The sequence below is a fragment of the Dendrobates tinctorius genome, unplaced genomic scaffold (genome assembly GCF_039654945.1).
Source record: "Dendrobates tinctorius isolate UK_male_01 unplaced genomic scaffold, ASM3965494v1 ptg000170l, whole genome shotgun sequence".
Classification (NCBI taxonomy): domain Eukaryota; kingdom Metazoa; phylum Chordata; class Amphibia; order Anura; family Dendrobatidae; genus Dendrobates; species Dendrobates tinctorius.
Window position 1 is genome coordinate 2,698,074 of NW_027361837.1, and position 27,943 is coordinate 2,726,016.

Below are 27,943 nucleotides of genomic sequence, written 5' to 3' on the forward strand. Positions count from 1 at the left end.
AGGATCAGGTGTCTGCAGCTGAGGAGCAACATTAGGAGGAGGAGGAAAGCCTTGATGACAGTCAGCCATTGTCTGGTCAGGGAACTGTCCTGCACGAGGTGGAGGAAGAAGAAGAGGAGGAGGATGAGCAGGATGATTATTTTGGGGAGGAGGATGCTTCTCAAGGGACAAGAGAAACTGTGGGCGTGCCAAGGTCAGGTACAGGGTTTGTGCGTGACTGGAGGGATGTGGATTTGCCAGAATGTGCTCCTCCACCCACCACTGGCAGTGCAGCATTGACACCTGGAAGATTGGCCCACATGTGTGACTATGCCTTGCGGATCCTAAAAAGGGACCTCCGCATTGCCAAAATGATGAAGGATGATGACTACTGGTTGGCCAGCATCCTCGCTCCACGCTATAAAGGCAAATTACACAATATAATGCCACAGGAGAACCTAGAGCTAATATTGGCTAACAAACAAGCAACTCTGGTAAACAGGTTGTTTGATGCATCATTCCCAGCACACAGCAGCGGAGCAGGTTCTCCCACGAGCCGTAGTGGGCAAAATGGAAGAGGTGTTCGTGGTGCACACAGCCGAACTGGCATTGGAGACAGGGGTTTCCTGACCATGTTGTGGTCTGATTTCTCAAGTCCCGCGCACACGACAGTTAATACAGAATCGATTGCAAGTGACAGGAGACAGCAGTTGTCAACTATGGTAACAAACTACTTCTCCCATATCGAGGTTCTCCCTCACAGGTCATTCCCCTTTGATTATTGGGCCTCAAAACTGGACACATGGCCTGAATTGGCACAATATGCCTTACAGGAGCTCGCTTGCCCTGCTGGTAGTGTGCTATCTAAAAGAGTCTTCAGTGCTGCTGGATCAATCCTGACAGAAAAAAGGACCCGGCTGTCGACCCAAAATGTTGATGATCTAACCTTCATTAAAATGAACTATGCATGGGTTTCAAAAGATTTTGTCCCACCCTCCCCTGATAACCCATAGGTTGCCAGAAAAAAGGCTCGCTTTTGTCTTCCTCTGACTTCTCCAATTCCTCCATTTGCAGCAGCTGAAAGTCCAGCCTACACATCAACATCTGCCATTTTTTAAACCACTCTAAATGGGCTGCCCCCCCACCCCAGGCCCAGGATCAACACCTGCCGCACCCGGGCAAGTGCTGTTGCCCTGAACAGGTGTGTGGGCCCACCCTTGGGCGACAGCACTGGCACAGGGCCTCTCATAGTACAATAAAGTGTCTCAGATGGTGGGGGTCCACTCGCCGTTAGACACACTGGCCTACTATGAGGGGCCCTGTGCCTGTACCGGCGCCCACGAGTGGGTCCACCCTGCTTGCTCAGGGACACAGCACTTGCAATAATTACCTCTCCCTGCTCCACCGCTGTGTAAACTGGCCAGTTAAATCCGCCACTACAAATTTGGTGCACTGATCGATGATGGTTAAGATGTAGCTATGTCCTGTCCTGCAGGCCTCTACCTTCAGATTACCAATGGCTACTATTTGTAATGGACGTCAACTCCCAATCGGATGCAGTGGTGCTTTATGATCACCGTTCACATTTTTCATAGTCACAGACGTGTGACATTCCTGCCACCATTTTTCAATGTCTCCTCTCATGCCAATCCAATAGAATCCCCTACAGCCTGTGGCTTGTGTGTTTTGCAGTCCAAAGTGACCAGACAGATCATGATAGGCAGTGAGGACCATGTCTACAGCTCTCCCTGTGATCACAATTTGATGGAGACGAGTTACGGTGATGGGATCGATGCTACTACGATACAGCAACCCTTTCTTCACTAATTTCCGTTTTAGCTGTATCCACAGTTAAAGTTATTAAGGGTCAGCATCACCTCTGCAAATTCTCCCGGGAGGTTTTCCTGTGATTACTAATTCCAAAACATCTAAAATCACTCGACTTTACGTCTGTACTTTTATCCATCTACCTTCCTCTAGCGAACAGTCTGGACTGGCTGACTCACACTGAAATATAAACGAAGATTTCAAAGTACTCCAACACTGTATACTGGTGTACGATTCAAATACATTTCCCTTTTTTCTCTTTTTTTATATTCGGGTGTAATCCATACTGAGCCAGTGAGAGTCTGTTTCTGACTCTGGAAATATATACTGAGATTTACAATGCCCCCTACCCTGTATACAGCTGTACGCTTCTGATCCATTACCCTTTTACTGCTTTTTATATTGTGTAATCCATACTGACCCTGAGAGCGTCTGTGTCTGCCTCCTGAAATAAATAGGGAGATTTACAATGTTTAAACAATACTATATGTACCTTGTATCTGGTGATACAGTAACCTTTGTATACTTTTTATATTCTTGGCTAATGCATACTGGGACGGAGAGCGTCGGTGTCTGCCTCATGAAATGTCTACGGAGATTTAGAATGTTTAAACTATACTATATATACCTTGTATCTGGTCATACTGTACCCTTTTTCAACTTGTTACATTATTGTCAAATCCATACTGAACGTGTGAGCATATGTGGCTGCCTCCTGAAATACATACGGAGATATTTATGTATTTTAAGTATACTAGATATAACTTGTATCTGTTGATCCAGTACCCTTTGTGCCCAAAATTCATCCTCCACCCACCATTCAAAGTGCATCATTGACACCTGGAACATTGGCCCACATGTGTGATTATTCCTTGCGGATCTTCTTTTTATATTATGGTGTGATCCATACTGAGCCTGTGAGAGGCTGTGTGTTACTATTGAAATATATATGTAGATCGTCAAATGACCACAACACTGTATACAGCAGTACGCTTGGGATCCATTCCCCTTTTACTGCTTTTTATATTGCTGTGTAATCCATACTGGGCCTCAGAGCGTCTGTGTCTGCCTCCTGAAATAAATACGGAGATTTTGAATGTTGAAACTATACTATATATACCTTGTGTGGTGTAGTAACCACTGTGTCCACTAAGGGGTGCTGTGTGGATGTCCCAAGAGAACGGATGAGTGGCAGAATATTGAATGGCCATTATGTATCTCAAAGTGGGTGGCTTTGAGATGGAGACTTATGTATGTGTGATCAGCAAGGACATTGCTGAGGTGCTGCTTTAATATATGAAGGAGAAGTCTCCAGGTAACTAGGGAGATGGGCGGATCTGGTTACCTACAAACCAACCCAGGGGTGGGTCTGAAAACGCCTGTAGTAAAAGGCTATGTGAGTGTGTGAAGGACCTGTGATGAGGTCATAGTCATGTGACCCGGTGGGAGTGGCTATGAACAATATAATGTGGCCAGGGTGAGTCACAAGTGGTGAATGCTGGGACCTGGTTGGTCCAGTGAGGAAGGTCCCGCTGAGATGGAGCTTCCTGCCTGACAGCACGTGTGGACGCTGTGAGCAATGGCGATGTGTGCCTGAGAGTTCCCTGGAGGGGATAAACGTGTGCGGGATGCTGAAGCCGCATGAGGAGCCCTGACGTGGGTGAGATAACTGTGAGGCTAAGAGAGCCTTCGTACTGGTCATTGATAACCAGAGTGAAGCACTATAATGGACGCTATGCAGATGTTATGAAGTTATGTTGCTTCTATGGGTTTATGCTGCATAATAAACCGCATGGACTGCTATGTTTTGATGGAAAACCTGTGCCGAAGGTGATTTATTCGCTGCCTAGCGAGAATCCCCTAACTAAATGACAGCGCTACCTCACATTTGGTGGAGAAAGCTATGGGTATTGTTGTAGCCTTGTTGCTGGGAGCAACGGAAGAGGACTGCAAAGTTTCGGTTGCTAAGGGCAATGGTTTCCAAAGGCGTATGTTGCAGTGCTGGCAACGCTGAGCCAGGAAGGCTGACGGTTGGAGAAGCCACTGCCCGGCTGTGGTTCTGGAACCTTGGGGCGGCCTAGTGAGTAAGGCACTGTCCGGATCAGTGAGCCCAGTGCGGCCATTTCCCCAGGAGAAAGAGACTGTGGTTTGCTATAGGGTGCCTCTGTGAAGAAGAGGTATCCGAGGACCTGTGTGGCTGACACAGGTAACGGACTGGTGTTCGTGTGGTACTGACCTGGGTCAGTGGGAAAGACTGTGTTACTGGAGGGTTCAGTGAGCAAGGTCCTGGAGGGTCAGTGTTGGGAGGATCCCTGGAGCACGTGGCATGACCTGGGACCTGGTGAGGCGTGAGTGTTGGGCAGTCTCAGGTGGAGACGGAAGTCCTGAAGAGCACCCGCTGAGCCCTGGACCTGGTGAGGCCGATGTGTTGGGAATCCCTGGGAGGAGGGTCGGCTCCCTGAATAGCACCCGGTGCGCCCTGTGTGTTGGACAGTCTCAGCAGAGACGGTACGTCCTGAATAGCACACAGACAGGACACGTGAGTTTTTTTGTGGTGTGTTTTTTTTTCCTTCTTTTCTCAACTCAGCCTGTGGTGGCTCAGTGGGAGTCACGAAGGGGACAAACGGCTTCCGTTAACTCGGCGGGGTTACGAAGGGGACAAGCGGCTTCCGGTGGATCGGCGGGTCCACGAAGACTGCACAGCAGGAGCTGTGGCAGCACCAGAAGGAACTGGTGTGATGTCGGTGATAGCAGGAGCTGTGGTGGTGCCAGCAAGGACTTGTGTGGTATCGTTATAAAGACATAAACTGTGTGGTGTGAACTGTGGTCTGACAAGACCAGTATAACGGACATGGGGAAGTCCCGAAAGGGGGCGGTTGCCCAAATCGGGGTGGTAGCCCAAAAAGGGGTGGAGTCCAGAGGAGGGCGGTGACCCAAATCAGGGTGGTGGTCCAGAAAGGGGCCGAGTTAGGAAAATTGGCAGCACTGGTTGGCTCAGTGGGTATGTCTGGGAAACCGCAGTGTGTCTGTATGAGTTTTGAGGAGTGCGGCATATATTTTCCAGATAATGATGGGCCACAGGTGTGTACTGTGATGCTGCACCGGGAAGGAGACTCTGGTAGACTGGACTCAGAGAGTCAGGTGACTCTGACAGGAACTCCTCTCATTTTATCTCTGACCGAGAAAAAAGCCAGGGTTCGCTGTAAACCCTACAGCTACCCTACAGTTTACCCTTCGCTGTAAACGGTGAACTATGCAGTAGACCGAGTAATGTTTGAGGGGACCAAAGGTGATGAGTGCTAAGGGGGCGGGATAACTCGTGACTTAGTCTATGCCTTGGAGAGGGGCCAGGACTTTGTTTTGTTTGATGATGTATGGTCGTACGATGGAGACGTTTCGACTGTGGGGCCAGCAGACACTGAGACAGTGATGGCTCCTGACGTGGACAGGTCAGAGGTAGAACTGACCGGAAGAAGAAGTACATCTGCCCAACTTACGGACCTGACGTTTCGTGATATGATGGGTGGTGGGCTGGGAGATGAGACGACTGGGGTAAAAACACGGTTAAACGGTAACGGGACAGTTCACTCGACTGACGGGACTGACCCAGTGGTACCCTTTGACAATATAATCAAAGAAGTAGTGGTGAGACACGTGCTGGCCAAAAGAGAACAGGATCGTGAGATACAGTTAATAAAAGAGACAGTGGAAGAACATCTGGAACGAGAAAGAGTCCTGAGACAAATGGCCGAGCACAGGGTGGAGGGGCTCGAGAAAGAAGTCTTGGAGCTCTGAGGTCACCTGTCCACATGGCAAAGTGTGAGCGGGAACCACAAGGAAGAGATGGAAGAACTCAGAGGAGTAGTAAAAAGTCTTCGGCAGAAGAAGTTGGACGAAGACTTACCGCGGGTGAGCACGAGTGATAATAAGACAGAACTGCCAGTAGCCACCGTGGCAAAGGGTCATGAAGTGATCAAATCGTGTGAAGTTGTTGAGTTAAGAACTGAAGAAGACAGTCACCAGGTCGGGTCAACGATAGTGAGGGAAGTGTTCATGGTAAAGCTAGAGCCTTTGGTCCAGGAAGAGAGCAAGAAGACAACCTTCCAGTCTGTGGTTGATGTACCAGAGGACATGCAAGAAGCCTGTGCGGAGGAAGGTGTGCATGAGGCTTTCAAAGAGGTGGTCAAAGCGTGTAAGGTGCACTGGGCACCTGAGACTCGGAAGTTGGTGATAGTATCAGCCAGAGAAGATACATCAAACTCAGTAGCTGTCCTGAAGAAGATGCATCTACAATGTCTCCACGCCAAATAGCTGGTTAGGCGGAGTAATGTAAAGGCTGCTTGATGCCTAGAGTTAGCAAGGGAGGCTATGGATCGGCTGGGTTTGCGGAAAGAGGTGGTTCCGGTACCCAATGTTCTGATTGGGAGAATCATTGGAAGATCCGGGAAGGTAATGCAAGACCTTGTGAATATCTCCGGTGTGGTGAGGGTGAGGATCTCTCCTGATGATGAAGACCAGGTATCCAGTGAAGTGTGTAGGATTCCCATCATGGTGGTTGGCTCCGTGGAGAGCCTGAGAGACTTTCAAATGCTCGTGGAGTATCGAGTGGGGTACCTGCAAGAAATTGAGCAGTTGAGGCTGGACCACCGGCAAATTAATAAAGAAGAACGGAATACCAAGTGGCAGCCGCCTGCAACCCAAGATGTAAGGATCCGAAGAGTTCTACCAAGAAGTGACAGGGCAGATGGCCGAAGAATGTCAGCAAGTGGTAGTTCGACTGGCAGGATGACGTTGAGAGACATTAGTTCTTGTGAGACGCTGAATGGGTCAGACTCAGGCCAGACAGTAGGCCCAGCTAAGACTGATGACCGCACCAACCGGGAGAGCCGGTCAGTGGGAGAAAGGTCAGATGACAATAGGCACTGTAAGAGGGTGGTGACTAGACAGTGTCTGATGACGCAGACAGACTGTAACTGGAGGGCCAAAGATCAGGGCCGGTATTCTGACCGTTGGGGGCAGGGGAGGCCTAACGTAGAGATGAGGCCGTATGATAGATGGAGATGGTTCTCTCGACCTGTGGGGCAAGGTGTAATGAGTGCCCGGTCTCAAGAGCCTGATGTAATGTTGTGTGTTCAACCCCACAAGTTTGACCAGAAGGGAAGGTATGTGGTGTAGTAACCACTGTGTCCAATAGGGGGCGCTGTGTGGATGTCCCAAGAGAACGGATGAGTGGCAGAATATTGAATGGCCATTATGTATCTCAAAGTGGGTGGCTTTGAGATGAAGACTTATGTATGTGTGATCAGCAAGGACATTGCTGAGGTGCTGCTTTAATATGTGAGGGAGAAGTCTCCAGGTAACTAGAGAGATTGGCAGGTCTGGTTACCTACAAACCCACCCAGGGGTGGGTCTGAAAACGCCTGTAGTAAAAGGCTATGTGAGTGTGTGAAGGACCTGTGATGAGGTCACAGTCATGTGACCCAGTGGGCGTGGCTATGAACTATATAATGTGGCCAGGTTGAGTCACAAGTGGTGAATGCTGGGACCTGGTTGGTCCAGTGAGGAAGGTCCCGCTGAGATGGAGCTTCCTGCCTTACAGCACATGTGGACGCTGTGAGCAATGGCGATGTGTGCCTGAGAGTTCCCTGGAGGGGATAAACGTGTGCGGGATGCTGAAGCTGCATGAGGAGCCCTGACGTGGGTGAGATAATTTTGAGGCTAAGAGAGCCTGCGTACTGGACATTGATAACCAGAGTGAAGCCCTCTAATGGACGCTATGCAGATGTTATGAAGTTATGTTGCTTCTATGGGTTTATGCTGCATAATAAACCGCAAGGACTGCTATGTTTTGATGGAAAACCTGTGCCGAATGTGATTTGTTTGCTGCCTAGCGAGAATCCCCTAACTAAATGACAGCGCTACCTCACACTTGTATTTGGTGATACTGTACCCTTTTTCTACTTTTTATATTGTTGTCGAATCCATACTGGCCATGACAGCGTCTGTGTCTGCCTCCTCAAATATATACGTAGATTTATAATGTTGAAATTATACAATATATCCCTGTTATCTGGTGTTAAAATGAAACGCCATGCAGGGCTGGGGGTTACTCAGTACCAGGCCTTTCAGGCTCTTTTAAGGGGGAAGTATGTCACGGTGGTGATTGGTACCCAGTCCGTTGGCCCTGGGTGTCCAATAAAGAAGATGACAGTTCAGATGAGGGGGAAGATGGTATGATAGTTAATTTGGAAAAGGGTGATCGTGACGCTACCCATGGTACTCGGCTAGGGAAGCCAACGCTGCAATGCAGATCCTCTGGGCCGGTATTAAAGCAGCCAAGATGATGAAGTTCTCCACGGGCAGAGCTGTTTCCCAGGGCAGTTGAGATGGTGTTTGTGATCCGTTGACGGTGATGGTGAGTGTAGCGTATGTAGCAGGTGAGTTGTAAAAGACACCAAGGCCACACTTGGGTGCATTTTCTGAGTTTTTCCTCAAACGGTTTGTGCACCAGATGACCTGATTGGTACTGTGTCATCCGAGGGAGGGGTCCGGCAAACTCCAAGGTAGATCTACTGGAACCCGGATCCAGCAGTCAGACACTACCGCTGCTGCTGCTCTTTCATACGGGGGCTACACTTCTCTCATACCCCAAGATCAGACAATAGAGCAAGTGGAGGCGTTGGTCTGCTCCTATCACCAAAATGTACATTTCAGGTTATCCCTCAACTACCCTCACTAGTCTTCCCTTCTTTTGAGGTCCATGCCGTCAGACTACACCCCCTTCTCCATGCGAGTGGCGGTGGTATATCGTCCTCCCGGCCCCTCCCATCAGTTCCTGGATCATTTTGCCACTTGGCTTCCACATTTTCTCTCCTGTGACATCCCTACCCTCATCATGGGAGATTTCAACATCCCCATTGCTCTTCCCCTCTCACCATCTGCTACTCACCTTTTATCTCTAACCTCCTCATTTGGCCTTTCGCAGCTTACTAATTCTCCAACGCATGAAGACGGAAACTCCCTCGACTTGGTCTTCTCTCGGCTTTGTGCAGTGGATGATTTTGCAAACTCCCCTCTCCCGCTCTCTGACCACAATCTTCTTTCATTCTCTATCAAGAACTGCCAGGCTGCTCAGGTCACCCCCACTGTCCAGACTTATAGAAACATACAGGCCATTAACACCCAGAAACTTATGAAGAACTTGCAGTCTTCATTGGCCCCTATCTCCTCCCTCTCATGTCCTGATTCTGCATTGAAGCATTACAATGAAACACTTCAAAGTGCCCTGGATGAATTTGCACCCCCTATAAATAGAACACCACAACGCAGACAGCGACAACCCTGGCACACGGTGCAAACACGTTTCCTGCAGCGGTGCTCCAGGTGTGCCGAACGTCTGTCGAGAAAATCCAATCTACATGAAGATTTCATCCATTTTAAGTTTATGCTTAGAACATACAACACTGCCCTTCACCTCTCCAAACAAGCCTATTTCAACACCCTCATCACCTCACTGTCCAATAACCCGAAACGTCTCTTTGACACTTTTCATTCTCTACTCAACCCAAGAGTACAGGCCCCAACCACGGAGCTCCGAGCTGATGATCTGGACAATTAGTTCAAAGAAAAAATTGACCAGATTCGACAGGAAATTATCTCCCAATCACCTCATACCATGCACTGTCCTCCCTCCCCCACTGCATCTAGCTCACTCTCTGATTTTGAACCAGTCACAGAAGAAGAAGTAAGCAGGCTCCTTGCATCTTCTTGCTCAACCACTTGCACCAGTGACCCATTTCCTTCACATCTCCTCCAGTCCCTTTCCACTGCTGTCACCCCTCACCTAACTAAAATATTTAACCTCTCTCTCTCTTCTGGTATTTTTCCCTCCTCATTTAAGCATGCCATCATACATCCACTACTTAAAAAAACATCCCTCGACCAAAACTGTGCCGCTAACTATAGACCTGTCTCTAATCTTCCCTTCATCTCTAAACTCCTGGAACGCCTGGTCCACTCCCGTCTTATCCGCTATCTCTCAGAAAACTCTGTTCTCGACCCTCTCCAATCCGGTTTCCGCTCTTTACACTCCACTGAAACTGCCCTCACTAAAGTCTCTAATGATCTGCTAACAGCTAAATCAAATGGTCATTACTCCATGCTAATTCTCTTGGATCTCTCGGCAGCATTCGACACTGTGGATCATCAGCTCCTCCTCACTATGCTCCGTTCCATTGGCCTCAAGGACACCGTTCTCTCATGGTTCTCCTCCTATCTCTCCGACCGCTCCTTTACTGTATCTTTTGCCGGTTCCTCCTCCTCTCGCCTTCCCCTTACTGTTGGGGTCCCTCAAGGATCAGTTCTAGGCCCCCTCCTCTTCTCCTTGTACACTGTTCCTATTGGTCAAACAATCAGTAGATTTGGTTTCCAGTATCATCTCTACGCTGATGACACCCAATTATACGCTTCTTCTCCTGACATCACGCCAGCCTTTCTAGAAAACACAGGCGATTGTCTAAACGCTGTGTCTAACATCATGTCCTCACTATATCTGAAACTGAACCTGTCAAAGACTGAACTCCTGGTGTTTCCTCCCTCTACTAATGTACCTATACCCGACATTGCCATTTCTGTGTGTGGTTCCGCTATTACTCCCCAGCAACAGGCCCGCTGTTTTGGGGTCATACTTGATTCCGAGCTTTCCTTTGCCCCCCACATTCGATCACTGGCTCGCTCTTGTCATCTGTACCTCAAAAACATTTCTAGAATTCAACCTTTTCTTACTTTTGACTCTGCAAAAACTCTTACTGTTTCTCTTACTCATTCTCGTCTCAACTATTGTAACTCTCTTCTAATCGGTCTCCCTCTTACCAAAATCTCCCCTCTCCAATCTGTCTTGAATGCTGCAGCCAGGATCATATTCCTCACCAACCGATGCCTCTACCTTGTGCCAGTCATTACACTGGCTACCCATCCACTCCAGAATTCAGTATAAACTTATTACCCTCACCCACAAAGCCCTCCATAGCTCAGCACCACCTTACATCTCCTCCCTTGTTTCAGTATACCACCCTACCCACGCCCTCCGTTCTACTGATGACCTGAGGTTAGCATCCTCAATAGTCAGAACCTCCCACTCCCGTCTCCAAGACTTTACACGTGCTGCGCCAATTCTTTGGAATGCACTTCCCAGGTCAATACGATTAGTCCCCAATCCCCACAATTTTAAGCGTGCCCTGAAAACGCATTTATTCAGATTGGCCTATCGCCTCAACACATTAACCTAATCTATCCCTATGTGGCACAGCCAAAAGTTTTGCCATAACCAGATTTCCAGCATCATGTTCCCACATGCTTTATGCATCCATTAGCCCTCTGTGTTTGTACTGTTACACACTTAACATTATGGCTGGTCCATACAATCAGGGCAACTGTTACCACCCACCTTTCATGTCTACCTCTTTCCTCATAGACTGTAAGCTTGCGAGCAGGGCCCTCTTTCCTCTTGGTATTTGCTATAATCTACTGTATGTGATTATTGTTATGCTGTAATGTCTATTGTCTGTACAAATCCCCTCTGAAATGTAAAGTGCTGCGGAATATGTTGGCGCTATAAAAAATAAAATGTATATATTTATCAGGAACACCTGTTCAAGACTCCTCCTTGTGTATCCTTTCTAGGCTGTGTCTCTACGCTGATCTTTCCCTTCCTTCTTGCTGTGCGCCTTCGCAAACAGTGTCCCAAGCCGGCAGCCACGGATCACACCGGGCGACGTGGGTCAGGCTCCGGGGTCCTTTATTCCAACTGCTGCCTTTTCGGGGTCCTTTATTCCAACTGCTGCCTTTTTCAGTATTGAATGCGGCTGCGACTGAGGCACTTAAAGTTACCTCAGCCTCTGTCTTTCAAGCTGAGCCCTGTATTTCTCCACTACCTTCAGGAGCCACCTTCCCCAACGAGGCCTGGTCCTTCCTTCTCCAGAAACGGGCTTCACAGGTGGCTTATTGCACTTTCCGTGCCCCAAGGACCACTTCCTTCCAGTCTAGGAGCTTGGACAAGATTTTTCTCTCTTCTCTGACCCTTAGCCCTGTCACAGCAATCCTGCTCTTACTCTGTCCTGTCACCGACTGACAACTCTCTAGAAAGATCCATTTACCTCAAACTAGCTCCACCCATCAACTGTCAGCTTGCACTCTCTGATTGGATGCCCACAATCACTCCACTACCTAAGCTCCTTCCACTGCACCTACCTTCCACACTAACCCCCAACACCCTTTCCTAGTCAGTCTGGGATGAGGCGCCGGGTACACCCAGAAAGCACTGACTAACTAGTGTGTGTGCTGAGTGCAGGGTTAGGAGTCCTGAGTGGTGATCCCTCCTTAACTGAGGATGGGATACCACACCTTTGGATGAGGTGCAGTACCTATGTGGCGACCGTAACCTCAGGGGCGCCATAGTACCCTTTCTCAACTTTCTATATTGTTATCGAATCCATACTGGGCCTGAGAGCGTCTGTGTTTGCCTCTTGAAATGTATAGGGAGATTCAGTATGTTTAAACTATACTATATATACCTTGTATCTAGTGATACTGTACCCTTTTGGAAATTTTTATATTATTATCTAATCCATACTCAGCCTGTGACCATCTGTGTCTGACTCAAGAAATATATACGGAGATTACAATTATCCCTAGACTGTATAGAGCTGTCCGCTTCTGAATCAGTACCATATATCTGCTGGTATTTTGAGTCCATTTTCACAAAAATTATTACGTATGGTGGAAGAGGCCGCGGACGTGGGTGTGGGGGGGCCATCTGGTACTGATGGTGGTGGTGAGCATCTGCTGGTAGTGCCAAAAGCACAATAGCAGCTAAGGCTGGAGGTGTTGAGCCTGCGTCATCAGCTGGCACAAGAAGGCCTTTAAGGCTCCCTTTTCTGGGAGTAGGTAAACTGCTTTTAAAGCTTGACCATCAGGAGCTGGTTTTGCCTTACATTGCTGAAAAAGCCTCAAGCTCTATTGCCTCCTCTTCTGAAGTTTAAAAAAATGCAAGCACTGAGTCGTCAGTGCAGGCTTCTGGTCAGGAACCACCCCTTTCCTTGTCTCCTTCACCCCCACTAAAAGTGAAGGATACGGCAGCCCACACTTCAGATTACTCCATGGAGCTCTTTTCACAGGCCATGCCTGTGTTATCAAGTGAAATTCTGAATTCCCCAGTCCATCATGAATTGGAGATGGAGTGCACTGATGCACAGCCACTGCTAGATGATTCTGCTGGTACATTGACCCACAGCACACTACATTCCCCTCGCACTCTACAGAGCCAGAATGTGACACTGATGAAACTCAGGTGCCCCTTCCCGCATACTATACCACCTTACACGGTGACACAGAGGAAGGTGCAGATGAAAGTGCCGGTTCCCTGAGCAGGTGGGTGGGTCCTACTCGTGGGCGACGGCAGTGGCATGGGGCCCCTCATAGTACGCAAAAGTGTCTCTGCCGGTGGGAGGGCCCACTCACCGTCAGACATACCGTCGTACTATGAAGGGCCCTGTGCCAGTGCCGTCGCCCACGAGTGGGCCCCCCATGCTTTCTCAGGGCCACAACACTTGCAATACTTACCTCTCCCTGCTCCACCGCCGTGACGTCTTCCGCCTTTCCTGACAGTGACATTCAGGTTACAGAGCGCGATGACATCACGTCTGTATGCCCTCTACCGAAACAGTACAAGTGCAGAGAGCTTTAAAATGGCAATGCTGAGGAGTCCAGAGTAGAGCAGTGCCCAGCGAGGAGAGGTATTTAATTTTTTTAAATGTTGGGAGCATTTTTTAAGGGAGCAATATACACTGGAGAATGATATATGGGGCCCAGCATACACTGGAGAATCATCCATTTGGCCCATCATATACTGGAGCATTCCAAATGGGGGACATCAGACACTGGAGCAGCATTTATGGGGCCCATTATACACTGGAGCATTAGAAATGGGGCCCATTATATATGGAGCATAATTTGGGCCCATAACACACTGGAGCATCATCCATGGGGCCCAACATATACTGGAGCATTCCAAATGGGGGACATCAGACACTGGAGCAGCATTTACGGGGCCCCATTAAACACTGGAGCCTTAGAAATAGGGCCCATTATGTATGGACTCTATGGAGCATTATTTAGGCCTATAAGACAGTGGAGCATCATCCATGGGGACCAACATATACTGTAGCATTATGTGGAGCTCATCATATACTGTATGGAACATTATATGGGACCAGTTATTCTGTATGGAGAAATAAATGGGGCTCATTATTCTGTATGGCACACTAGGTGGTGGCCATAATACTGTATGGAGTAATATACTGTCCATTTTTTGAGGTATTGTAGAATTTAAAATAGATAGCAAGTCATGTCATGTAAGCAGTGAAATATTTTTCATTGTACTATACCTATATTTCTGTGCCGTATCGGAGCATTATGAATTGTGGTATGTGTTAAAAGGGCGCACTGACACTCTTTGGCCCAGGGCACACGAAATCCTGCCTCCAGCCCTACCCCCCCCACAACTTGAGCCAAATAACCTCCAGTTTTCAATACGTAACTATTATTATAAAGTAAATTAAGGTTGCAAGCTTAAGTAATAAGAATTGATGTTGTTTGCATTGAAATGGGCACTGTAGGTGTGTTTACTGTTCTCCACTCCCTGCCGACTTTGCTTCCCCATTGACTTGCATTGGGTTTCATGTTTCAGTTGGACCCCGACTTTTCCCTATAGTCGGCCGATTTCGTTTGACCCGACTTTTAAGAAAGTCGGGTTTCATGAAACCCGACTCGACCCGAATAAAGGAAAAGTCGCTCATCTCTACTCAGGACAAATTGTACAATAAACTTCTGTGAAGCACTTGGGGGTTCAAAGTGCTCACCACACATCTAGATAAGTTTCTTTGGGGGGTCTAGTTTCCAAAATGGGGTCACTTGTGGGGGGTTTCAACAGTTTAGGCACATCAGAGGCTCTCCAAACGCGACATGACCCCCGCAGACCATTCCATCAAAGTCTGCATTCCAAAACGTCACTACATCACTTCCGAGCCCCGATGTGTGCCCATACAGTAGTTTTCTCCCACATATCAGTGTACTCAGGACAAATTGGAAAACAACTTTTGGGGTCCAATTTCTCCTGTTACCCTTGGGAAAATAAAAAAATTGGGGACTAAAATATCATGTTTGTGGAATAAATGTGATTTTTTTTATTTTCACGCCCGGGCGTTATAGACTTCTGTGAAGCACTTGAGTGTTCAAAGTGCTCACCACACATCTTGATAAGTTCCTTGGTGGGTCTAGTTTCCAAAATGGTGTCACTTGTGGGAGGTTTCAACAGTTTAGACACATCAGAGGCTCTCCAAACGCGACATAACCCCCGTAGTCCATTCCATCAAAGTCTGCATTCTAAAACATCACTACTTCCCTTCCAAGCCCCGACATGTGCCCATACAGTAGTTTTCTCTCACATATCAGTGTACTCAGGACAAATTGGAAAACAACTTTTGGGGTCCAATTTCTCCTGTTACCCTTGGGAAAATAAAAAAATTGGGGACTAAAATATCATGTTTGTGGAAAAAATATGATTTTTTTATTTTCACGCCCGGGCATTATAAACTTCTGTTAAGCCCTTGGGGGTTCAAAATGCTCAAAACACATCTAGATAAGTTCCTTGGGGGGGGTCTAGTTTCCAAAATGGTGTCACTTGTAGGGGGTTTCCACTGTTTAGGCACATCAGGAGCTTTCTAAATGCGACATGGCATCCGATCTCAATTCCAACCATAAAAGTCAAATGGCGCTGCTTCCCTTCCGAGCTGTGCCATGCGTCCAAATAGTCATTTACCCCAACATATCAGCATACTCAGGACAAATTGCACAATAACCTTTGGAGTCCTGTTACCTTTGGGAAAATAAAAATTGGGGGTAAAACATCATTTTTGTGGAAAAAATATGATATTTTTTAATTGTATGGCTGTATGTTCTAAACTTCTGTGAAGCCCTTGGGGATTCAAAGTTCTCACCACATATCTAGATAAGTTCCTTGGGGGGTCCAGTTTCCAAAATGGGGTCACTTGTGGGGGGTTTCCACTGTTTAGGCACATCAGGGGCTCTCCAAACGTGACATGGCGTCCGATCTGAATTCCAGCCAATTTTGCATTGAAAAAGTCAAATGGCGCTCTTTCCCTTCTGAGCTCTGCCATGCGCCGAAACAGTGGTTTCCCCCCTCATATCAGATATCAGCCTACTCAGGACAAATTGCACAATAACTTTTGCAGTCCAATTTCTCCTGTTACCCTTGGTAAAATAAAAAAATTGGACCTGAAGTAATTTTTTTGGGAAAAAAAGATTTAATGTTCATTTTTTTTAAACATTCAAAAAATTCCTGTGAAGCACCTGAAGGGTTAATTAACTTATTGAATGTGGTGTTGAGCACCTTGAGGGGTGCAGTTTTTAGAAGGTGTCACTTTTGGGTATTTTCTATCATATAGACCCCTCAAAGTGACTTCAAATGTGATGTGGTCCCTAAAAATAAAATGGTGTTGTAAAAATGAGAAATCGCTGGTCAACTTTTAACCCTTAGGCTAAGTGCACATGTACCCGAACTCTCGCGGAAATTACCGCGAGAATTCCGGAATTCCAGTCCGCGGGAAAATCGCATTTTAAATTCCCGCGATTTTCCCGCGGAAAAACTAGCATTTTGCAAGCGTATTTAGCTTGCAAAATGCTAGCGTTTTCCAAGCGATCTATAGCATCGCTTGGAGAACTGATTGACAGGTTGGTCACACTCGTCAAACACAGTGTTTGACGAGTGTGACCAACTTTTTACTACTGAGGCCACCTATGCAGCATCAGTAGTAAAAGATAGTATGTAAAAAAATAATAAAAAACGGTGTTATTCTTACCTTCCGACGTCCCGCGCAGCCGTTCCCAGTAATCCTTTGCGAAAATGCCCACGATGACGTCCGTTCTCGCGGTATCGCGACGTCTCGCGGTAATTCGCGATGACGTCGCGTGAATGACCGCGAGACTTCGCGATCCCGCGAGAACGGACGCCATCGCGGGCATTTTCGCAAAGGATTACTGGGAACGAAAGCGTGAAGAGAAGCGGGAAGACTGCGCGGGACGTCGGAGGGTGAGAATAACAATATTTTTTATTTTTAAATTCTATTTTTTACAGGGATATGGTACCCAAAGCCAGGAGGACAGTCTCCTCTCCTCCGGACCATGGGTACCATCCGCAAATGTTCTGCTTACTTTCCGCATGGTGTGCACAGCCACATGCGGGAAGTAAGCGGAACAATGCATTCCTATGGGTGCGGGATCGCCGCGATTCCGCAAATTAATGAACATGCTGCGGTTTTTACCGCGAAGCGATTCCGCCGCGGTAAAACCGCAGCATTAGCACAGCATTGCGGAATCCCATAGGAATGCATGGGATGCTTATTTTTCGCGTTTTTGCGGCAAAATCGCACGGTTAAAACCGCCGCGGAAACGTGAAAAAAACGCCACGAGTGAACTCAGCCTTATAACTTCCTAACAAAAAAAAAATTTGGTTCCAAAATTGTGCTGATGTAAAGTAAACATGTGGGAAATGTTATTTATTAAGTTTTTTGTATGCCATATCTCTGTGATTTAAGGGCATAAAAATTCTAGTTGGGAAATTGTGAAATTTTCAAAATTTTCATCAAATTTCCATTTTTTTCACAAATAAACGCAGGTTATAGGAATGAAATTTTACCACTAACATGAAGTACTATATGTCTCGAGAAAACATTGTCAGAATCACCGGGATCCATGGAAACTTTCCAGAGTTATTACTTCATAAAGGGACAGTGGTCAGAATTGTAAAAATTGGCCCGGTCATTAACGTGCAAACCACCCTTGGGGGTAAAGGGGTTAAAAAGAGAAAACACAGTAGTTTGACAATAAGCGGCTTCACCCAACCACTAACCATGAGTGGATAAAAAGTTTTGGTGCTTTCATTCATATTCTTTGAAAAAAGGCCAAGAAAGAAAAAATTCAGCCGGTGTATAAACTTTTGAGCACAATTGTATATAGTGGGGAAAATAAGTTTTTGATACACTACCAATTTTGCAAGGTCTTCCACTTACAAAGAATGGAGAGATCTATAATTTTTTAACCGTAGGTACACTTCAACTGTGAGAGACAGAATCTCAAAAAAAATACAGAAAATCACATTGTGTGATAGAGATTGTATGATATTGTATAGAAAAAACAGAATTTAATATTTGGATAAGATAGAAAATGTCTGTGCTGGATAAATCACAAGGATTAGGGAACAACACAAAAATTATAAAGATAAGTGGCAGATAAATATGGAAGTCTCAATAGACAAATATATCCAATGAAAAATGAAATATTCACCAAACTGACATATTCTGAAAAAAAAAAAAAAAATCACGATCCCAGAGATCAAACTAATTGAGACCATAGACCAACACCATACAAAAGGATTTAAAAATCAAACATGTGAAATAGGGATATAAAAATGGAGACACTACAAGGGAATATATATATATATATATATATATATATATATATATATATATACACAGTGGGGCAAAAAAGTATTTAGTCAGTCAGCAATAGTGCAAGTTCCACCACTTAAAAAGATGAGAGGCGTCTGTAATTTACATCATAGGTAGACCTCAACTATGGGAGACAAACTGAGAAAAAAAATCCAGAAAATCACATTGTCTGTTTTTTTTTCATTTTATTTGCATATTATGGTGGAAAATAAGTATTTGGTCAGAAACAAGCAATCAAGATTTCTGGCTCTCACAGACCTGTAACTTCTTCTTTAAGAGTCTCCTCTTTCCTCCACTCATTACCTGTAGTAATGGCACCTGTTTAAACTTGTTAGGCTGGTTTCACATTAGCGCTTTTTAAGCGCACGCACGGCCGGGGGTAGCTCCGCCCCCGAGCCGGCTCTCTGCCCGGCGTGCCCGCCCCTTGCTTGTAGCGCCGCCTCCTAGCGCACAGCGGCGCCTGCGATCGGCGCACCCTATCTTTAGCATAGGGTGCGCAGATCGTGCGCAGGCGTGCGCTAGTTGCGCTTTGACCTGCGCTGCGCACTTTTGACGGTGCGCCGTGCGCGCCAAAATCAAACTTTTCGGATTTTGGCGCGCACGGCGCACCGTCAAAAGTGCGCAGCCCAGGTCAAAGCGCAACTAGCGCACGGCCTGCGCACGATCTGCGCACCCTATGCTAAAGATAGGGTGCGCCGATCGCAGGCGCCGCTGTGCGCTAGGAGGCGGCGCTACAAGCAAGGGGCGGGCACGCCGGGCAGAGAGCCGGCTCGGGGGCGGAGCTACCCCCGGCCGTGCGTGCGCTTAAAAAGCGCTAATGTGAAACCAGCCAAAGTTTGATTTTGGCGCGCACGGCGCACCGTCAGAAGTGCGCAGCGCAGGTCAAAGCGCAACTAGCGCACGGCCTGCGCACGATCTGTGCACCCTATGCTAAAGATAGGGTGCGCCGATCGCAGGCGCCGCTGTGCGCTAGGAGGTGGCGCTACAAGCAAGGGGCGGGCACGCCGGGCAGAGAGCCGGCTCGGGGGCGGAGCTACCCCCGGCCGTGCGTGCGCTTAAAAAGCGCTAATGTGAAACCAGCCTTATCAGTATAAAAAGACACCTGTGCACACCCTCAAACAGTCTGACTCCAAACTCCACTATGGTGAAGACCAAAGAGCTGTCAAAGGACACCAGAAACAAAATTGTAGCCCTGCACCAGGCTCGGAAGGCTGAATCTGCAATAGCCAACCAGCTTGGAGTGAAGAAATCAACTGTGGGAGCAATAATTAGAAAATGGAAGACATACAAGACCACTGATAATCTCCCTCGATCTGGTGCTCCACGCAAAATCCCACCCCGTGGGGTCAGAATGATCACAAGAACGGTGAGCAAAAATCCCAGAACCACGCGGGGGGACCTAGTGAATGAACTGCAGAGAGCTGGGACCAATGTAACAAGGCCTACCATAAGTAACACACTACGCCACCATGGACTCAGATCCTGCAGTGCCAGACGTGTCCCACTGCTTAAGCCTGTACATGTCCGGGCCCGTCTGAAGTTTGCTAGAGAGCATTTGGATGATCCAGAGGAGTTTTGGGAGAATGTCCTATGGTCTGATGAAACCAAACTGGAACTGTTTGGTAGAAACACAACTTGTCGTGTTTGGAGGAAAAAGAATACTGAGTTGCATCCATCAAACACCATACCTACGGTAAAGCATGGTGGTGGAAACATCATGCTTTGGGGCTGTTTCTCTGCAAAGGGGCCAGGACGACTGATCTGGGTACATGAAAGAATGAATGGGGCCATGTATCGTGAGATTTTGAGTGCAAACCTCCTTCCATCAGCAAGGGCATTGAAGATGAAACGTGGCTGGGTCTTTCAACATGACAATGATCCAAAGCACACCGCCAGGGCAACGAAGGAGTGGCTTCGTAAGAAGCATTTCAAGGTCCTGGAGTGGCCTAGCCAGTCTCCAGATCTCAACCCTATAGAAAACCTTTGGAGGGAGTTGAAAGTCCGTGTTGCCAAGCGAAAAGCCAAAAACATCACTGCTCTAGAGAAGATCTGCATGGAGGAATGGGCCAACATACCAACAACAGTGTGTGGCAACCTTGTGAAGACTTACAGAAAACGTTTGACCTCTGTCATTGCCAACAAAGGATATATCACAAAGTATTGAGATGAAATTTTGTTTCTGACCAAATACTTATTTTCCACCATAATATGCAAATACAATGAAAAAAAAACAGACAATGTGATTTTCTGGAATTTTTTTTTCTCAGTTTGTCTCCCATAGTTGAGGTCTACCTATGATGTAAATTACAGACGCCTCTCATCTTTTTAAGTGGTGGAACTTGCTCTATTGCTGACTGACTAAATACTTTTTTGCCCCACTGTAGTATTTAGTCAGTCAGCAATAGTGCAAGTTCCACCACTTAAAAAGATGAGAGGCGTCTGTAATTTACATCATAGGTAGACCTCAACTATGGGAGACAAACTGAGAAAAATAAATCCAGAAAATCACATTGTCTGTTTTTTTTTTCATTTTATTTGCATATTATGGTGGAAAATAAGTATTTGGTCAGAAACAAGCAATCAAGATTTCTGGCTCTCACAGACCTGTAACTTCTTCTTTAAGAGTCTCCTCTTTCCTCCACTCATTACCTGTAGTAATGGCACCTGTTTAAACTTGTTATCAGTATAAAAAGACACCTGTGCACACCCTCAAACAGTCTAACTCCAAACTCCACTATGGTGAAGACCAAAGAGCTGTCAAAGGACACCAGAAACAAAATTGTAGCCCTGCACCAGGCTGGGAAGACTGAATCTGCAATAGCCAACCAGCTTGGAGTGAAGAAATCAACTGTGGGAGCAATAATTAGAAAATGGAAGACATACAAGACCACTGATAATCTCCCTCGATCTGGTGCTCCACGCAAAATCCCACCCCGTGGGGTCAGAATGATCACAAGAACGGTGAGCAAAAATCCCAGAACCACGCGGGGGGACCTAGTGAATGAACTGCAGAGAGCTGGGACCAATGTAACAAGGCCTACAATAAGTAACACACTACGCCACCATGGACTCAGATCCTGCAGTGCCAGACATGTCCCACTGCTTAAGCCTGTACATGTCTGGGCCCGTCTGAAGTTTGCTAGAGAGCATTTGGATGATCCAGAGGAGTTTTGGCAGAATGTCCTATGGTCTGATGAAACCAAACTGGAACTCTTTGGTAGAAACACAACTTGTCGTGTTTGGAGGAAAAAGAATACTGAGTTGCATCCATCAAACACCATACCTACTGTAAAGCATGGTGGTGGAAACATCATGCTTTGGGGCTGTTTCTCTGCAAAGGGGCCAGGACGACTGATCCGGGTACATGAAAGAATGAATGGGGCCATGTATCGTGAGATTTTGAGTGCAAACCTCCTTCCATTAGCAAGGGCATTAAAGATGAAACGTGGCTGGGTCTTTCAACATGACAATGATCCAAAGCACACCGCCAGGGCAACGAAGGAGTGGCTTCGTAAGAAGCATTTCAAGGTCCTGGAGTGGCCTAGCCAGTCTCCAGATCTCAACCCTATAGAAAACCTTTGGAGGGAGTTGAAAGTCCGTGTTGCCAAGCGAAAAGCCAAAAACATCACTGCTCTAGAGGAGATCTGCATGGAGGAATGGGCCAACATACCAACAACAGTGTGTGGCAACCTTGTGAAGACTTACAGAAAACGTTTGACCTCTGTCATTGCCAACAAAGGATATATCACAAAGTATTGAGATGAAATTTTGTTTCTGACCAAATACTTATTTTCCACCATAATATGCAAATAAAATGAAAAAAAAACAGACAATGTGATTTTCTGGATTTTTTTTTCTCAGTTTGTCTCCCATAGTTGAGGTCTACCTATGATGTAAATTACAGACGCCTCTCATCTTTTTAAGTGGTGGAACTTGCACTATTGCTGACTGACTAAATACTTTTTTTCCCCACTGTACATTAGGTGCATTCAAAAAAATGTGCAAGGCCACATAAAGGAGCCCAGAATGTAGCGATTATATAGGAGCTAATGAGGTTGAAGCTCCGTCGCTGCAGTGGTAATCAAATGCTATGCTATGCACTTGCAGGGTCCAAAAACAGGATAAAGTACGTTTCAAGCACTAAGTCCAGCAATAAATGCTGAGAGAACTGTCCCGGCCGGTGACAGTCTCTTAATTACTCACTGTACGCTGCTCCCTCGGTGCGCCGGCGTTCTTCGCAGCACGATGCTGCCAGCTGCAGTGGAGTTGCAGGACCTTGGTGACGTCAGAAGGTCATGTGGCTGAGACCAGTGAGTAATACAGACCAAATTCTTCCAACCGGTTTCGGAAGTGCACGGCTTCCTTCATTAGGGAAGGTCTGTCATAGGCGTGGTTCCCTTTTTAAACCTACGGTTCTAATTTCAGTGAATTAACCCATTAGACACTGCTCATATCACACTGTTCATATTGCTAATTGAAGGCAAAAAGTTCCACTTCAGAATTAAGTCCCCTAGGGGCTAAAGAATCTAGAGTGAAAATCCACTGACTTTCAGCACGGGATAAGTGAAAGGTAGTGGTTTATTCAACGCATTTTGAAGTAAAAAATTACTTCTTCCTCACGATTGACCACATGTATTGTTTTTCTTCCGTTCTCTAATAATTGTGGTAACAGTTGTTTCCTTCTCACCAATCTGCTTGCCTATTGTCCTGTAGCCCATCGTAGCCTTGTGCAGGTCTACAATTTTGACTGGTGTCCTTAGACAGCTCTTTGGTCTTGGCCATGGTGGAGATGTTGAAGTGTGATTGAGTGTCTGGACAGGTTTCTTTTATACAAGTAACATGTTCAAACAGGTGCAATTAATAAAGGTAACAAGTGCAGAGTAGGAGGACTTCTTAAAGAAAAACTAACAGGTCTGTGAGAGTCAGAAATCTTGCTGTTTTTTAGGTGATCAAATACTTATTTCATGCAATAAAATGCAATCATTTTAAAATCAAAGAATGTGATTTTCTGGTTTTTATTTTTAGATCCTGTCTCTCACAGTTAAAGTGTACCTACTATAAAAATAACAGATCTCTCTATTCCTTGTAGGTGGAAAACTTGCAAAATCAGCAGTGTACTTACACAGTGTACAGTGTAATAGACAGCTAACTATTGATGACTTGCTAAATTGCACAGCTAGATATTGTATGGAGATACCCTTTAATACAGTAAGCTCTGCTGTAATGCAAAATGCCCATGCCTTATAGTGGGACATGCATATTTTTGATGTACTGCTATTATAATAGATAGATATTCCGTCCTCAGCTAAATGCACAGGGTTCATATAGCTTATACGGGTAGCTAAACCGCTATACTGGGGGTCCAATAAGAAGACTGTAGGTTGAATCTGTGTTTTATTGAACGCGATGGTATATAGATGCACGGTGAAACTACAAATAAGCACATAATACAAACAATCAGTATGGCTACATAAAATACATACATACATTACAGATTACCTGCGCTAACAGCTAACCAGGGGAGAGCTGGCTTAGGGTGATCTGAGACAGGGATTAGATGTGGGAGCGTGGTTACTCACCGACGATGCTGACACAAGGGGAGTGTAACGAATGGAAGCGGAGGCAGAGATGGTGAAGTTCACATTCGTTTTTATTTTTTAAGTGGAACCTCGGGACCACGGTCCGGGGGGCTCCAAAGGGGTTGTGAATGGTGAGCCCTGGGCACCCGTAGTAAAGCCCCTCAGGCAGGGCCAGAAAGGAATACCCGGAGGACACAGGTGCTACCTCCAGTTAGACCCCGAACACGTGGCAACTGTCCCAGCGGGACCAAAATGGATAACAAAAGTTACAGCAGAGTCCGTAATGCGCTGGGTCCTGGATCCGGTTAGTTGTTAAGAAGTTGGTTCCAGTGACCTTCACATAGTCCTTGGACTCGGATGGCTGTAGGTGGAACGGGATGGCTTAGGCCCAGATGGTTGCTGATATAACCAGGTAACACAGGATACTGATATGCTGTGGAAACAGAGAGCATTAGACAATGCACAGAGACTGCAGATGCAGCGCAGACAGGGTAGCATGAGAACCGGATGTAGCAATGATAGATACTCATTGCTCCGGCGCTCTCCCTATGGAGGAGAGGCCAGAAATAGCAGCCAGTGAGCTGCCATTGGTTAATTGTATTTTTTGAATAATGCACGCCACCCCTTTAAGAACGCAAGAGAGCGGGCGGGCGTGCCCTAATAGTCTTAGCTACAGATCTCCTCACAGGACCCCAGGAGGGGGAGGCAGGAGGGAGGACAGAATGCTGAGCAGCAGCCTGAGAGGCTCGAGGTGAGTGCCCAGAATGGAAAGCAGCAGCAGGCCTGGATGCAGTGCCAGGACGGGGGCCAGGTGTAACAGCGACAGACCTGGGTGCAGCGCCAGGATGGGGACCAGGTGTAACAGGGAGGTAGAAAAATGAGATGTCCACATGAAGCAGGCTTGGCAGAAAATGGCAGACTGGACAGAGAAAGGGGGCTGTATTAGACCATGATGCCTTGTAACTTACCCAGGATACATTGGGAATTGGAGGGAATGAATCAGGAAGTAGAATGCATAATAACATGCAGTTATAACATTGGCCACTGGATGGAGCCAAGAACACTTAACATTAACTAAGGAAAAACTGAACATCCTGTACATACAGCAATCATGGTATATTATCAAATAGGCAGTTTAAGAGTCATTACTTATGTCGGAGACAGAACATAGACCAGCCTCCTTTTGCATGTATTTATATTATTACAGCTTAGCAGTATCCTCGACCTTATTTTTCCGGGATTTTTTCACTGAGACAGCAAGTGTGCCCACTTTCCTTCTTTTCTTTAGGTTTATGTTTTTCTTCTCTACTTTTAAATGTAAAATAAATAAATTTAACAGTTTATATAGTAGCATGAACTCTTGTTCTCCTCTTTTGCATACTTCATTGAGTCGCCACAAACAAATGTTTGACCCTAGTCCAGAGCCTCTCACCTTGCCAAATCAGATCTCATACTTTGCACTGACGAGAGCCAACAGCTCGAAACACCGTGTCTGCAAATTGAGATTCTGATTTGGCTTGTATCCTAAGTCATACTACAAGACTCGTTAAAGGGTTGATTGTGACTTGTAGGATCGCTACTACCAATAGGTGGCGCTGTAGAGTAAAAGTCCTCTTTCTTTCTGAAGAGGCAATTTGCATATTATTTTCCCAGAGGAGCATTGCACGGCGAATAAGTCTCCTTACCTTGACAAGCCACAGCTGGCATGTCACTCTCCGCAAGGAGAAACCTTACTTGTTAGACCCTAGTCCAGAGCCTCTCACCTTGCCAAATCAGATCTCATACTTTGCACTGACGAGAGCCAACAGCTCGAAACACCGTGTCTGCAAATTGAGATTCTGATTTGGCTTGTATCCTAAGTCATACTACAAGACTCGTTAAAGGGTTGATTGTGACTTGTAGGATCGCTACTACCAATAGGTGGCGCTGTAGAGTAAAAGTCCTCTTTCTTTCTGAAGAGGCAATTTGCATATTATTTTCCCAGAGGAGCATTGCACGGCGAATAAGTCTCCTTACCTTGACAAGCCACAGCTGGCATGTCACTAACCGCAAGGAGAAACCTTACTTGTTAGACCCTAGTCCAGAGCCTCTCACCTTGCCAAATCAGATCTCATACTTTGCACTGACGAGAGCCAACAGCTCGAAACACCGTGTCTGCAAATTGAGATTCTGATTTGGCTTGTATCCTAAGTCATACTACAAGACTCGTTAAAGGGTTGATTGTGACTTGTAGGATCGCTACTACCAATAGGTGGCGCTGTAGAGTAAAAGTCCTCTTTCTTTCTGAAGAGGCAATTTGCACAAACAAATGGGTACTTAAAATCATTGATCAATATGTTAAATTGGAATATTATAGAAATCGTATCTGGTTATGTTCACATTTGTTCCCCTGCCCTATCAAATGTATGATGAAATTATTTGAGATAACTTCTTGTTATATTTGTATTATCTGTAGAGTGACCTGAAGCTGACTGTATATGAATAGAATTTAACGGGACGTAGTTAAATATGTGATGCATGTGTTTGTATACAGTATTGAATGAAAATATACAAAAAGACTGGACTCTGTATAAAAGATAATGCAGACCATGGCTATATGAACACATCCTTTTATTAATTCTATTTTATTATAAATTTTTAGGTTAGAGATGAACAGATAAAAGTGAAACCTTCGGAAGAAAAGATTCCAGACAGTCAGCTGAATTACTCTTGCCGTTTAGATCTGCGAAAATTACAAGAAAGTACAAAGGCATCTGGAATTCAAGAAAGCAGCATGTCAGCTTTCACTTTGACAACATTTATAATGTCCAGCATTTATGCATTTTGGTAACGTTATTATTCATTGATGTTGTTTGGTTTCATTGTTTTAATGAACCTTAAATATAAAATGAAGCATATCTGCCTATAATCATGATTAAAAGCTTTCCACTGGAATTGCATCATGACTAATAATACATTACGCGAGTAAGTAATACAATACGCGAGTAAGAGTCTGACCCTGATTGATCAAATGCTATAATCCTGCAGATATGGAGGGAATCTGCAGGTTAATAGTTTTCTGAACCTGCCCGGCGCCTGTATTTAGAGCCACGCTGCTAGCAGTAAACAAACTTTATCCCTCCCAGTGTGGGGAAGGTGACTTGATGGACAGACTTGACTGGAAGTAGGAGGGGACAATTTCTGCACTATAGACAGAGATTGGCAATGACAGAAAGGTAACAGCAGGGAAAGACAGAAAAGTGAGTGCAGTATCGAAATTTGACCAAAAGATGGCAGGGGTGAGTGTAGTTCAGGACTTGACATCAGCTTACAGCTATAGAAACTGCTTAGTCATGGGGAGCGGGGAGATAGAAACCCAGGAGGGAAATTCCCAGTGAGAGAGGGGATAAATAGGACAGGTTGGGGTTCCAGGTTAGTTAGTCCCAGGAGGAGCTTAGGTGGAGAGACTCACTACAGAAGACTGACGACAGTGGAGAGCTCAACCAAGGGACTGACAGGAGAAGACAGCCAGGGGGGTGGCCCTGACACAACGTACCACAGGACAGATGAGGCCCCGGGGGGTACCGACTGGATGACGACCTTGGGCAGGTGAAGCACTGGCGATAGATTGGTCTAGGACAGCCCCAGCGAAAGATCTGTGAGGAACGTCACCACGACTGAAGGAAAGGTGAAGGTCCTGGATACGGAGAGCTGTAAAGGTGCTGCGGTGTGTGGCTACGGTCGTCAGGAGGACGACCAATAAACTCGGACCTGTTACAATAGGAGAGAAAAAAGAGGACCCAGAGTCCAGAGCTACAAACAAAGTGAAAAACTTTATTGAGGCAACAATAGGGAACAGGACAATAGGAATCTGCCTCCGTCTCGTCTTTGCATCATCTGGTCGCGGTAAGCAGTGGACCACCCCCCAATCCGGGCCCCCCTACCACACCGGAAGCGTTCAGATTTCAGACATTAAGGTGGCACCAGTGCGGGTAC

At 46.3% G+C, this 27,943-nt stretch overlaps 1 protein-coding gene across 2 annotated transcripts in view; it reads left to right on the plus strand.

The window, feature by feature from the left end:
* The window catches only part of LOC141053741 (dipeptidase 2-like), a 682,167-nt gene extending 655,260 nt beyond the window's left edge, over positions 1-26,907 (plus strand). For both annotated transcript variants that reach the window (XM_073550795.1, XM_073550796.1), the window contains one exon: positions 26,610-26,907. In XM_073550795.1, the coding sequence (XP_073406896.1) occupies positions 26,610-26,798 (189 nt within the window). In that variant the 3' untranslated portion in view covers positions 26,799-26,907. The remainder of the gene's footprint in view (positions 1-26,609) is intronic.
* The last annotated feature ends 1,036 nt before the right edge of the window (positions 26,908-27,943 follow it).